The 15538-nt window shown below is 39.2% G+C and overlaps 1 protein-coding gene across 1 annotated transcript in view; it reads right to left on the reverse strand.

The window, feature by feature from the left end:
- Nucleotides 1-15538, reverse strand: part of PPFIA4 (PTPRF interacting protein alpha 4) — a 1641692-nt gene that overhangs the window by 279884 nt on the left and 1346270 nt on the right. Inside the window, exon 17 of the mRNA XM_044070202.1 lies at nucleotides 10244-10279. Coding sequence (XP_043926137.1) covers nucleotides 10244-10279 — 36 coding nt within the window. The remainder of the gene's footprint in view (nucleotides 1-10243; nucleotides 10280-15538) is intronic.

Below are 15538 nucleotides of genomic sequence, written 5' to 3' on the forward strand. Positions count from 1 at the left end.
GAAGGTAAGTTATTGGTCTATAATTTTTAGGGTAGCTTGCAGGTTCGCTCTTAATTAAGAGCATTGTTTCTCCTGTTAGCCAGGTTGGTGTCTGTTCGGGGTGCACACAGAAATAGTTCTTACTCATGGCTAAATCTTCATGCCAGGATGTTAATACTTTTAACTAGATGTTAAGCAATGCATCTGGGCCTGGGGTATTCCAATTAGAGGCTTTTCTTAACTTTGTTTCAATCCCTCTGCCTGTTACTTCATCCCATTTATATCCTGTACATTTAAACTTCTTATTCTTTCTTTTACTTCTTCTATGCATTTAGCATCCTTGTTATGTTCCACAGGATCTTCAAAAATACTGTACTTCTCCAAAATGCATCTATTTCTTCTTTTTTGGTTGTCTTTCAATTACTTTTACATTGTTTCCCAATTCTCTATAAATCTTTTTTTGGTCATCAATGAATTGCTTATTTTGTACTTTTCATTTATATTTATGTGTGTATCTTCTACATTTTTCTGCCTGTGCTGATATTTTTAGTTTATTATTTGTGAAGGTGCATGATAAATCCTGATCTATTATAATACTGAGCTTGGTTTTTATCACTTCTATTTTTTGAGTATTTTTGTTGATCTGTTCCCTCTTCTATACTCTTCTAACAGTGACACTTCTTGTCTTAACTGGCTTATAGTTTTCTCTTTTCAATACTTTCAATGTTGATATTCTATATCTCCACTCAAAGCACTCCAAAGCACCAAAAGTCACATAAAACATGCAAACGACTGAGTCCCAGGCTGAAATAATGAAAAAATATGCAAAAATGGTGTATAAAATCTTTTACTAGTACTCAACAGCCTTTCAAAGGAATAATTTTTGCACCAAAATGCAACAACTTTAAATACACATTAAGAGGTTAATTAACACATCATCATTCAATTACAAAAGCGTTAAACATTGAAACATTGCACATTAACCCTTTCCAAAAAGTATTCACATCCAACTTTCAATATACAAAATGTAAAAAATACAAAAGTAATTGAATGAATAGATAAGTGCAAAAACACCCAGGATATGTAATGTATATGAACATACATATGTATATTGGAAACATACCCATGTACATTAAAGACATGCCAGTGATTAATAACTCTATAGTAAGATTCTGTAATAAAATTCTGTGACCTTATAAAGCATGAATGATCTCATTTAAACATAACAAAAGACATTTGTGATGAAATAAAGACACACTCACATGTTAGTAAAGCTACATGACTATTCTTAACACAAGCCCTCAAGAATACTGAAATGTCAGGAAATGCTCACCTAAAGAACATTCCCTAAAAAATACCTTTTTGGCTTGAATACTAGCAAAAATGTTTAATATTCTAATCTGATACACAAAGTGTTTATATTAACACACAATATTAAATTCCCGATTTAAGCCCTTTGGAAATAATGTACCATAATTAATAATAAATTTTGTCTCTAACTTTAATAACCCACTGAAAAAATCATCACCTTGTTTATTCAGAGGTTTGGCCAATATGCTGAAAAACAAACTAATATCAGAACCAGCATGGGCTACCTGAAAATGATGTGCCACGGGATTTTCAACCCTACCATGTTTAATATCACCCAAATGTTCCATAATAAGATCTTTAGCCATTCTTTTAGTCTGTCCTATGTACCACCTTGTGGGTTCACATCCACAACCTATGATGTAAACAACTCCACAGGACCGGCAATTGAACAAATCCATGGCCTTGAACTTTTTACCATTTATAAAAGTTCCATCTAAGTTCTGAACTCTACTACATATCTTACAATGACCACATGAATAACATCCTATATGTCCCTAATTTCCCTTAACTTTCTTCATGTTTAGCAGTTCCTTCAAATTTGAAAATCTACTCTTGGGGAATAAGCCTGCCAAGATGGGTTCATTAGCAACCATGGGCCAAAACCTCTCTACAACAATCCTTGAGCTCTTAGAAAAAGGGGAATATTTAGAAACAAAAAATAATTTTTCCTCACTATCTTCATTGAACACATTTTTGGATTTTCCCCTAAAGATACCTGGTGTATATTTGAAGGAACTGTTTTTCATTGGAAAAAATTCCCAAACCTTCTTTCAGCTTTATCAAGAACATGTGAAGTATAGCCTCTCTCCAACAATTTATGTCTAACTTTCAAAAATTCCTCTTTCACATTATACTTATCACAAGTGTTACTGAAAATGCGGTTGTATTCACCATGGAGTAATGTAGCCAGTAAATATGGGGGATGCATACTATCAGCTGATAAAAAATTATTAACAGCTGTTGCCTTACTAAATCCTTAATACTCACATCCTAATTCTCACAAATAAACCCACACGGGTTTAAAATTCTCAAAACCACTCAGTTTAAAGAGAGACCCCCAAGGTACAGGAAAATGTGGGTCATGTAACCAGTGTGAGTTTATTTGTGAGAAGTTGGATGTACAGTTGGCTAACATAAATAGGACTAAAATTAAGTTTCAGAAAGGGAAGTGTAATACACATGTTGTATATTCAGCCTTGTGTCCCACATGCCCAGCATTTTATGTCGGGAAAACTGAAAGACCTTTAAAGAATAGAATCTATGAACATATGTATAATATTAGAAAAAAGAATACAAACAGTGCCTTATATAGGCACTTGATGAATAACAAAACTTGTCACACCTTTAAATTTTCTATTCTAGAAGAAGTATTTGTTAATGCTAGGGGTGGTAATGCTAAGCTCTTTTTAGAAGAGAAAGAAGTGGTCTGGCAGTTGAGGCTTAATGCCAGTAACCCCCCCAGGTATTAACGATTACATCCCCCTCAAACCTATCTTAGAACTTAGAGCCTGAGTGATACAACATAACAAAGCACTTCATACAGCACTTTTAGTACATATATTTTTTAATACACACCTTTTTAAACACACTTTTCACATGTATTTTAATGTGTACTTTAACATGCAATTGTTAATATATGTTTTTCTTTTAATGAAAAATGATTTTTTTATTATACTACTTTGGTACAAGTTATTTATGTTGTACTGTACTTATTTCTTTAAGTAGTTAGAGTTCTTAATTAATACAACACTTCCTTTTACCTCATTTTTACATCTATATAAGCACTTGCAATGCTATTTTATTGAATCTGATGAAGTCCTGTTAAGCAGGATGAAAGCGCTTATTCCTTTTGTACTACAAATAAAAGAAGTTTTTACTTGATTTTTCTTCATGGTATTTTGGGAGTTTTTATGACCTAGGACCATCTGAGCCTGTTTTGCAGTGGTAGTGTTTGTATAAGCATAACACAGGTGGAGGTGTATCAGTCTACATTAAGAAGAAACTCGCATCAAGCTTAGTAAAGCAGTATGATGCACTGGAGCTTCTTCATATTCAAAAAAATCAGAAATGTTCCATACTACACATTAGCTAGTTACAGAACTCTCTATATGACCCAAGACAGCTACAACACCTATTTACAGGAAATGGAATCACTCAGTATTAAACCGAATACCATTTTCCTAGGTGATCTAAACCTACAGCAGTGCTAGTGTACAAGCACAAAGATTCACAGACCTTGTCAATACAAACTCCCTGAAACAATTACTCAGAGTACCCACTAGGGGGAGCAACACTGGCTCTTGTCCTTACTAATATGGGAGCATCTTGCACCATCCCTTGCATGCCTTCATTACTTGTTAGGTCCGACCATAAGGTGGTCTCCTTCAAAATAAAACTGAAATCAGAGATCCCTTCCACCCAAGGTACCTTTAGAAATTTCTTTAAGACGAGCTCCCTACCTGTAAATGATACACTGGCAAGCTTCAAATCCCCACCAAACTCAATTAACTCCACTGAATACGATGAAATGTACACCTCCATACTACACCAGCTTGTAAACAGCTCCATAGTTGCAAATGTACCCCATAGGAACAAGTGTAGGGCAAACCCCAGAAACAAATCTACATGGTCAAACTATAATAACAAGCTGTATAATAAAAGGAAAATAATTTTGACTAACAGTAAGAAGAGTAATTCCTAGAATGTTAGAGCCCTTGTCATTAAAATAAACAAACAACTCAGGAGCTTAATTTAAACCCACCAAAACCAAGTTTGAGGCTAAAATAACCAAACACATTCACAAGGCATTTTTTAATTATATTCATAATCTCAGAAGTACAATGCAGCAATGCACTGAGCTGATCGTGAACAATGTTACCCCTACACTAAGGCTGAAGATACAGCTATCCTACTGGCCAATATATTTAGCTCTAACATTACCCCTCTCTCCCTTCCATCTGTCCTTCAAGATATACGTGAAATTGGCTCACTTCTCTCACACAAGACAAAGTCCTAAAAGTGCTATCAAAAGCTAAAAATACTGCACTGATGGGTCCTGACAATATCCCTGGATCCATCTTAAATAGCATGAAGCATAATTTGGCCACACACTAACAACACTGTTCAGGCTCCACCTCCATACAGGTTTTGTGCCATGAGAATGGAGAACAGTTAGTCATTCCCTTGCATAAGGGAGGACATTTGACAGACCTATAAGTCTGATCAGCCTCAAATGCACAGCCATGGAATTAATCAATCAAGACATAGAGAACCTCCAAGCACTACATCCATCTCAGTCTGGATTTGTCAAGGGTAAGGTCATGCTTACTCAACCTAGTGGACTTTGTTTTGAAAAGGTCATAAAAAGGATTGGCTGTAGGCAAAACAGTACACACCATATACCTCAACCTGGCCAAAGTTTTCAACACAATTCCCCACTCAGGTGCGGAGTAGAAAAGCTAAATAAACTGGGAATAAACTCCTATGTCACCCTTTGATTGGCAACTGGCACACAGATAGGATGCAGATAATCAAAATAGGGGAAGTTGCCTCCACAAAGACACCAGTCACAGCTGGAGACCCCCAGGGTACTGTGCTGGGACCTCTGCTGTTTGGCATCTATTTTTCTGATATAAATGGCAATACCAAAGGGGTCTGGCTGACTAAGTTTGCAGATGACTGCACGCTAGGAGCAATCATTGATTCCCAAAATGATTTAGCCATCCTGCAGGAAGGTTTGTCTCAAATAACTGGTGTCAAAATCATGGTCTGAAACTAAATACCAAAAAATGCATTACTGTATCCTTGAGAAGTCATTTACCCCAGGAAACTACCGCATTGACAAATGCCCCTGAGAGCTGACCCATTGTTTGGTATTTGGGAACTTATGTGGCCAGTGACATAACTTTTGACTAACATGTGCCTACTGATGTAAGAAAGTCCTTCTATACTGCACAGTTTAAAAACAAAGGGACTGTGTCTAGATCTAGGGATGTGATTGTCCCCATTTACTTAGCCCTTATTAGGCCAGTCACTGAATATTATACCCCCTTTGGCATGTATCTATCTCGACACATACAACAGGTTCAACACTACACCTAAAAACAATAAAATTCGCTAAGTGACACTGTTACATGCCAAAACAATAGCCCTAAGGGGTAGGTTAATTGGGTCTTTGTGAATTTTAGGAATTCCATTATATTATGGATGGGAGATAGGAAATTCACCCTGGGGATCCCTTCTGTGGCTCTGCTCAACAGTGGCACAGGAAAATAATTTTCTTGGGTGGCAAAAGCCAGGGTACCTTTTGGCTAGGCTTATATAGGCGCTACAGCTAATAGCCTAGTACCTACCTATGAACCTATGAACCTATTAGAGATTCCTGTGTTTTTTTGGATAAATTCTGGGTATGTAATGATACCTAATCATTTGATAGTGAAAAGACTTGCATAGTTACAATTGATATTTGCTTTCTTTTCACCAGTATTTCTCAAGAGACAGGAGAGAAATTGTGCTTTGAGGAACTGCAATTAAAGTTATTAAAGTGGAATTACTGTACTGACTTTGAAACCAAGATGGTATGAAGCAACATGCTACACACTAGTAACAGGGCAAACAAATCTGAAAAGGGTGCAAAACAAGACAGCACTGTTCATCCCCCCATAGAAATAATGCACAAAGAATTAAAGGGTGCTACTACAGGTACACAACAGGATTCATGTAAGAATAGTACACACAGTCACAGGGTTATAATAAGGAGGACAGCAATGTGCACCCCCTGTACGAATAGTGCACACAGCCACAGGGTTACAATAAGGAGGACAGCAATGTGCACCCCCTGTAGGTATAGTACACACAGCCACAGGGTTATAATAAGGTGGACAGCGATGTGCACCCCCTGTAGGAATAGTGCACATACCCACAGGGGTATAATAAGGAGGACAGAGATGTGCACCCCTTGTAGGAATAGTGCACACAGCCACAGGGTTATAATAAGGAGGACTGCGATGTGCACCCCTGTAGGAATAGTGCACAAAGTCACAGGGTTATAATAAGGTGGACAGCGATGTGCACCCCCTGTAGGAATAGTGCACACAGCCACAGGGTTATAATAAGGAGGACAGCAATGTGCACCCCCTGTAGGTATAGTACACACAGCCACAGGATTATAATAAGGAGGACAGGGATGTGCACCCCCTGTAGAAATTGTACACACAGCCACAGGGTTACAATAAGGAGGACAGCGATGTGCACCCCCTGTAGGAATAGTGCACACAGCCACAGGGTTATAATAAGGAGGACAGCGATGTGCACCCCCTGTAGGTATAGTACACACAGCCACAGGATTATAATAAGGAGGACAGGGATGTGCACCCCCTGTAGGAATTGTACACACAGCCACAGGGTTACAATAAGGAGGACAGGAATGTGCACCCCCTGTAGGAATAGTGCACACAGCCACAGGGTTACAATAAGGAGGACAGCGATGTGCACTCCCTGTAGGTATAGTACACATAGCCACAGGGTTATAATAAAGTGGACAGCAATGTGCACCCCTTGTAGGAATAGCGCACACAGCCACAGGGTTATAATAAGGTGGACAGCAATGTGCACACCCTGTAGGAATAGTAAACACAGCCACAGGGTTATAATAAGGAGGACAGCGATGTGCACCCCCTGTAGATATAGTACACACAGCCACAGGATTATAATAAGGTGGACAGCAATGTGCACCCCCTGTAGGAACAGTGCACACAGCCACAGGGTTATAATAAGGTGGACAGCAATGTGCACCCCCTGTAGGAATAGTGCACACAGCCACAGGGTTATAATAAGGATAGCGATGTGCACCCCTGTAGGTATAGTGCACACAGCCACAGGATTATAATAAGGAGGACAGAGATGTGCACCCCCTGTAGGAATAGTGCACACAGCCACAGGGTTATAATAAGGAGGACAGCGATGTGCACCCCTGTAGGAATAGTGCACTTGTAGACTTTATCTGCTAGTCTCTCTTGTACCTGTGGTGTGATACAGCTCATGTAATCATCCTTAGTATACAGTACATTACTATTGTTATTCATGATTTGCAGCTCTTTTGCATACTGGTGCACAGTAACGTATTCCTACAGCCTTGCTACTCAGTTACTTCATAATCATGTGGTTTTTGAAATGTCTTTCTCTGTAGATTAGCCCACAGCCATTGCTGACTTATCTAGGGTGCAATGCCATTCCTTGATGTTTCTCACCTGGTCTGAGATGAAGAGAAAAAAAATAAGCTTGCACCCTTCACATCAGAAAGACAATGCCAACAAGCCAGGTTGTTTTCTGCGTTCCTTAACTTGAACCCCAAAAAAGATCCATTCCCCAATCTGGCTAGCATTTTCCACATTCCTCAAGTGTTTGAGGAGAAAAAAAGGTTCTTTAAACTATAGCAAGTCACTTTCTACAGTCTAAATACCACAAACAGAGCAATGAACCACTTCAGCCCTGACCTCCAATGCACTATTAGCATTCACTTCTGAATGCTGTAGTGCACTGGTTCTCATTCGGCCACCTTCCCATTACACCTCTGTGGTATATTCCCTGCTCTTATTGCAAGCTGCAGTATTTGCACTATTCCAGCCTCTATCCTCTGTTCACACCTACTAAGTCACCCCAATGACCCCCCTTCCAGAAGTCTGGAAGGCAACTTACTTGCCAAACCCTATGGGACTTGGTCTGCTGCAGTCTGAATGGAGGGGGATTTGGGGGTTTCCCCTCCCTCAGAATTTCCAGCAACTCTGCCAATGGATACATCCCCTCAGTGAAAGTCTAACTGAGACAGGATCTGCCCACCTGCAGCTGAGGATAGTTCCATGTTGTTGAGCATCAGTGTAATACTTTTTGGCACTGAAAGAAACAACATAAAGTTAAGTTCAAGTTAGTGTTCACATATATATATACATATATATATATATATATATATATATATATATATATATATATATATGTGTATATATATATATATATATATATATATATATATATATATATATATATATATATATATACACACACACACACACACACACACATATGTATGCAGTAACAGCAGTAATCATTTACCTGTGTGGGACCTTCAGGTAGCACCTACCTGTGGCAGGAGATGTCTGTCCCAGGTCTCCTCAGGCAAGGACACCTCCCCAGAGAACCCTGGAAGGGACCTCACTTACTGTCCCCTATGGGTACAGGAGAGCTGCTGAATGGGTTCGAAAGGGACTCCAGGAACTTCTACTGAAATTTTTTGTATCCCAGGACTTCCACTCCCCCTCCATCCACGAAGGAGCTCACATACTCTAACCGGTTATTAAAATGCTAATTAAAAACATATCAAATAACACTTAACTGCATGAACAGTAGCTTCCAAAACAACCCTTGTTGCCAGCGTTTATACTTTTGTTTTACCATAATCAAAAATTTTGTTATATGTGATCTCAATATATATACTTCACCTTTTCTATGCAATGCATTTGTACAGTGCTACAATTACAACAGAGTTATGATAAAAGTCCCTTAGGTTTTATTGTAAGCATGTGTTTCCCTATTCCAATTATGCAAGTTAAACTAGTACTTATGCCATACATTTTTCAGTTATGTACTTTTGTTAATATATGCACATATCTTAAATGATGACTACTGCTGGAACATTTATGGTGCTGCCGCAAGCTGTCATAATGCCCACCAGTCCCAGCACTTGACTCCCTTGGACAGGTCTGTGCATTGCCTTGCACAGGTCTATGATTACTGGTGCAACAGCATACCACATTGTTGAATACAAACTTCTACTTGGCATTGAAAGAAATACGAGAATACAAAAACTGCAGATAAAAAACACAGTTATGCATGAGTTGGAAATATAATCTTGGCAGTGTAGGTATATAGCACTGGAACAATTGTGAGTGGATAATATATGTGTACACACTAGGAGTCAGAATATTCTGTGGTGGAATGACACATTTATCGATGATGTTCTTAGAATGGAAAGAAAGGATGTCACAACAGATGACATATAACGTTTGAGTACCATATGTGTGTAATTAACCCAAACTTCATACTCTAGCATACCTCTCAACTGTACATATTTTTACAGAATGTCGAGATTTTTGCCTCATATTTTTGGTCTGTTTTCATAAAGTTGTGGTTTTCTGGCAGATTAGTGGGAAATCATTAAAGACTGAAGTTAGAAAAAAAGACAGACGCTTCAGACGCAAAACCTGTTATTCTATCAATCAACTTTCTAAGTTTGCAAGAGCAATATTTAAAAAATGTTCCCTACTTTTGAGCCTTTGTCCCACTTTTATTTATGGTTGTGTCCAAATTTCTTGCTCTAAGAGGTTGGGAGGTATGCACTCTAGCCAGTAGGCTCAGTACATCATGGGAAACCTATTTATTACAACAGTCCACTTGTATTTAAAGGAGTCTGTGGGCAGAAATAGAATTATACCCTGTGTCCATGAGGTAAAATAGACATATGCAATTATTAACACAAATGCAGTAGGTTCATAGGTAAGTACCAGGCTACCTGTCTTTGTGGACCATTGTAAGCCTAGCCAATTTCCTTTTTTTAAAAGGTGAGAGTCAAACCCTATACCATGTGTCTGTGAAGCAAACATTTTAACCATTATGTCAACCCCTGGCTCTTCCTAATCCGCCACTTAAGTCAAGGAAGGCCTGCAAACAAGAGCTTACAAACTGACAAATGATCGCAAAATATATCATGAGAAGTATTAAAACACTTACATTTTAGAATGTTAAAAATATACAACAGAACAGTAAACAAAGGCAAAATGTATTATGACTTCTGAAATATTGATAAGAACAGTAACATGAAGAAGTGAAAATGAGTACTTACAAGTACTTTTCTACGATGTTTCCGCAAGTCACTTGGCTAAATGGAAAAGTAGAAAAAACAAAGAATGAGGCATAAATTACAGTTTATAACTTGTAAGAGCTTCCAGTGACACTGCAGATATATACACACGCACAACTGTATGCATATTTACAACAGGTTTTCATCTGTTGTTAGGCGGTACTCTACCATACTGTAACACAAATCTGATTGTTCATGGTCAGGTTTAACACACACCTAAATTCCAAATACACTCAATTAACCCATGCAGTGTGGCTTAGGTCAAAAAAGTACTCAGGCAAATAACTCATTAGTGGCACAGCAGCTGTCCCTGAAAAATCAGCTGAGGTACATTTTTAATAAATACAATCACCTCTGTCAAAATAAAATGAAAACATAATTTTCCTTTAGCTGTCACATTTCTTTAAAACTTTTTAAAAATAAATATTTTGCCTCATGCCACCCCCCTCCCCAAAAGACAGCCAAGTCATTTCTTCTACTTGGCCCATCCATTCTTCCTTTCCCCAGGCATCCATGCACATTAAGAAAGATGGGTAATGTGCAGATCATGGCTCTTATCTTGCCAGGTGCTGGGAGATTTTTTTTGTAATTTCCTTCACATGCTGGCAGCATTAGTACAATGCCTGCTACTCTAAGCACAGAGGAGGTTCATCATTGCACTAACTCAGATGTGGTCAGCTTCACTGCAATGCACTGTTTTGCGGGGTTTGTTTCCTGAAGTCCCACTTTCAAGCACAGTGTATACCTGAGGTTGTTCACTAGATGCCATTCATACAGCAAGAACTTTACTACCCTCCAGCCCCTCAGGATGAGGAACCACCACCTGCTGTTCACTCCCATCCTTCCAGGAACACTGAACCCACTACACAAATGTGGGGAACATCGGGCGCAATCACAGCCAAAAACCTCCGATGCTTTGCCACCTTCCTGTGTCACACTATTATGCTAAGATACACATCTAGATATGCAGACATACTGAATTTAAAGCTCATAAAAATTACTGCATTTGAATTATCAGTTGAAACCATTCATAGGTTAACCTAGCCATGTTTTGAGAGTACTCAGATTTGCTGTTTTTTTTTCTCTAACAACCTACAGTTAGGACAGCAAAATGTTTCGGTGCAGTGACCTGATAAACAATGGCTATGTTAACATTTGAATTCATTTAAGTGCACTCAGGTAATTTCAATGTCCTCCTGTAAGGACTAAATGCTGTCTGAGTGAAGTGTCCTGATAAACCACCAAGCAAGCAAGCTACATGCATCTTAGACAGCAGAGATGGGAGCCTCTGTTTAACAAGTCCTGATCCCTCAGACCTACAACTCATTGGTGAGACACCCCAAGAGCATGATATCATGTGGTGAGCACACCAGTAAGCTCTGCTTTACTGCATGTACACATGATATAATGTGATGAGCATGCCAGTAAACTCTACTCTACTTTATTGCATGTACACATGATATCATGTGGTGAACATGCCAGTAATCTCTGCTCTACTTTACTGCATGTACACATGATATCATGTGGTGAGCACGCCAACTCTGCTCTACTTTACTGCATGTACACATGATATCATGTGGTGAGCACGCCAACTCTGCTCTACTTTACTGCATGTACACATGATATCATGTGGTGAGCACGCCAACTCTGCTCTACTTTACTGCATGTACACATGATATCATGTGGTGAGCACGCCAACTCTGCTCTACTTTACTGCATGTACACATGATATCATGTGGTGAGCACGCCAGCTCTTCTCTACTTTACTGCATGTACACAAGCACATGGTCACAGTTGTCCACTACCAGTGAAAGAAAAAGGTATTTTCTTTTTATTTTTCAGTGTTTCCTAATCTTTTCTTGATTATATATGTTTCTGAGAACTTAAAAAAATCCTAACAGGTTTATATCATGAACTTCCTATCCAAAGCCATTAAAGGTTTGTCAATTTTTGGCAGTCAGCATTGTGTTATAACAAGTGTCTTGAGAGGCCTGTAGTCCAGTAACTGAGTTGCAGCTATTACATCATCTTGTGTACAGTGTAATGGAAAGTATTCTAAGAAAGATGACTGAGTGGTTGAAAAAAATAAAATGGTACTCAACTATGCAGTCCATAAAATAAATCCACCATAAATTAAATATCTGCTTTATTTCGATATTTAATTTATGGTGGATTTATTTTATGGTCGGCATGGTTTGAGTACTAGTTTGCTGCTGATTTTGTTCATTATTTGCTTTTATTACTTAAGCAGTACTATGTTTGCCCGGGAAGGTGTGTTCTTGTACTTTTTATGAAAAAAATAAAATGATGATAGTGGTGATACTGATATGACAGTTGCTGAAAGGGTGTGTTCTGATCTAGGTCCAGTGAGACTAGGTGATCTGTTGCATTGCAACTGATTTAAATGTCATCTTGGGCATGCAAAGCCATGCCTAAATGATGAGTTATTCTTATGTGCACATTCCAGTGAAAATATGTAAAAAGAAAAGCAGGTGGCAAGGTGCAAAAGCACTGAATAAATTGGTGCCCCTGCGTACATCACTATGGAAGGCATTTGTACACAAGAAGAGAGGAAACAAATTTTAAAATGGCTCAAACCATAAGTCACAGACATGAACAAGAGTGGGGGAAGAGTGGGCTTAAGACCAGAGCTAAGGATTTAAGGAAAAACAATGGGAAGCAATGGGATACTGCTCCCAAAACAAACAGCAAGAACTTAACTCACAGGGAGAACAGCAAAAGCACTAAGATCTATCCACAGCAAGAAATTAACTCAGTCTTTTCCTGCAAAAACACTAAGATCTACAAATGTTTGAATAATGATTTTACAAAAGTGACATGAAGGGCCAGATTCAGTAGAATTAAGGAACTGGTTATTGGTCAAACCATCGAGATTCTGCCAACAAAACAATGCTTCCATTTACCTGAATACACTTTCCTAGTAGATGACTTTTGGGATGAGGACAAAATATGCACAGCATTGCCAGACAGCTTGGAATTCTTGGCTGTCAAGGGAACTGGAGAAATCATGCAGCTAACTTGAGAGACTGTATATTGGGAGGATCCAGACTGATTGGATGAGAAATGAGATCCAGAGTGGGATCCAGAACCCAAGTACGGTATCGTAGAAGAGGCCACAGAAAGGGGACCCATGCCTGATGAGGCCAGAAAGAAGCTATGAGGAGAAGTGTCTCTCTGCAATTAGTTGCCTTAGGAAAAAAATTGACAATTAGGGTAACTGAGGGATATACGTATAGCAGACCCGGGTGACAAACATACAGAAAAGCGTTCCTGGGTGACTACCCTTGGGGAGAGACCAAGGCATAATAGCTGTTGCATTTGGTGTTAGAGGGGAAAGAAAAAAGGTGTACCTCAACACTGAAAGATCAAAGCTGCAACCCTATGATTCAGAGACCACTCATGATGAAGAAGAATATTCCTGCTCAAACTGTTGCCCAGGATGTCGGACCTCCCTAGGTTGTGCATTGCATTGCAATCAGAAACCATTGAGATGAGATCACACATTGTCAAACCCTCATGGCCTGTTAAAGAAGAAAGAAACATGTTGCATTCCACGCTGCTTGTTCAGATACCAGATAACAGACACATTGTCCTTTTGGATTGAAACTGCACCACTAGAAAGGACATCCTGAAAGGCCTGCAATGCAAGGAGGGCAGCCCTCATCTCGAGGATATAGATGTAAATGTTGGCCTCCACAGAAGACCAGGAACTTTGAACCATCCTCCCTTCAAAATGCCCCCTCAAACAAGAAGGAAGGTGCTAGTGGTGGACAAAGGATGGGGAAGAATGAACAGTCTCCCACTGGTCACTAAGGGTGACTGTAACCACCACCAAACCTGATCATGACGCACCTTTATCAATCTGACCGGAAAGTTCATTAGATGAGTTAAAAAGGACCAATGCACTGCAAGAGTCCATTGCAGAGCCCTCCTGTGGTAGCTCTCTACAGGGACCAATCCTAATGAATCTGCCATGTGGTGCAACAGTTTCAAAATTGCATCAGCTGAAAGTTAGCAATTCTGTCTTTTCTTACATGACTTCCTTCTCCCAGCATTTTCTTCCTTCTGGACCTTCCTGTGCAAGTCTTAACAACAAGCACTTTTTTCTCTGTATGTTCCAAGTAATTTTTGGATTCTTCGGAAGTACTGCTATCATAGTTCAGACTAAAACTATAAACACCTAGGGATTTTGCTATGTATGTAACTGCCTTGGATTTATTTCAGTTGGTTGAAATTTTAAACTGTCGAAACCCATATGGCAGAGACCATATGCTCAACAATTTAAAGTATCAAAAATGATTTAAGAAGAAAAAAACAGCATTTTAGCAGGGGGCAAGCCCCCTATGCACCTCCATGCAAATTATAGATACTAACTCCGAGATCACACTACGAGGGGAAGAAGCAGCATTCCTTGATTCCCACTGTACCATGATCTCTGTGCAATACTATTTCTTCTTTCTAGTTGGTTTTCAATATTTAAAAAAAGAAAAAAAAATTCTCACCTGTAAACTTAGTACGGAAGCAAACTGCTATCACACAGTCAAGCAGCCACCAACAGTAACAACAATTCACTATGCAACAAATCAGCAATTGCAGAATTTAGTCAAAATATAACAGTAACAGTACGAAGGTAGTTATGTGAACATCCTAAAAGAGGGCCTTACCCAAACTAATGACTGGTGCCAGAAGCATGGCCTCAAACTGAATGCTAAGAAATGTATCATTATCCCTTTGGGTTAAATGGCATCCCCACTAATTATCACATTAATAACAACGTACTAAGCATGCAATCAGTCATGAGGGACTTGGGCACCCAGGTTGATAACCTGACTTTTGACCACTATTTTACCTCCGTCATACAGAAGGCTTTCTACATGCCCCACCTCATAAATAAGGGTATTTCATCCAGCTACAAGAAGGTCATAACATCCCTGTACTCCTCCCTTATCAGTCCCAGGATCAAGTACAATGTCCCCTTCAGCATGTACCTTGCCAAGCACATGCAGCAGTTGAAGAGACTACAGAGGTTTCTGACCAGGAAAATCCAGAGTCTTAAACACCTATCCAATACAGATAGACTAAAAGCCCTGTCCCTCTACTTAGTCTCATACAGACTGCTCAGAGGTGACCTGTGTCTGGCATACAAGGCCATCTCAGACCCAGCCTTGATGGATTTGCTGCATATCAGTAAGACAAACTTCACTCGCACAACCTGCACACAAGGCCTTAACCTGGTCTGTAACATTAATAGAACTT

Source organism: Protopterus annectens, chromosome 4.part1 (assembly GCF_019279795.1).
Source record: "Protopterus annectens isolate FY-2018-M chromosome 4.part1, PAN1.0, whole genome shotgun sequence".
Classification (NCBI taxonomy): domain Eukaryota; kingdom Metazoa; phylum Chordata; order Ceratodontiformes; family Protopteridae; genus Protopterus; species Protopterus annectens.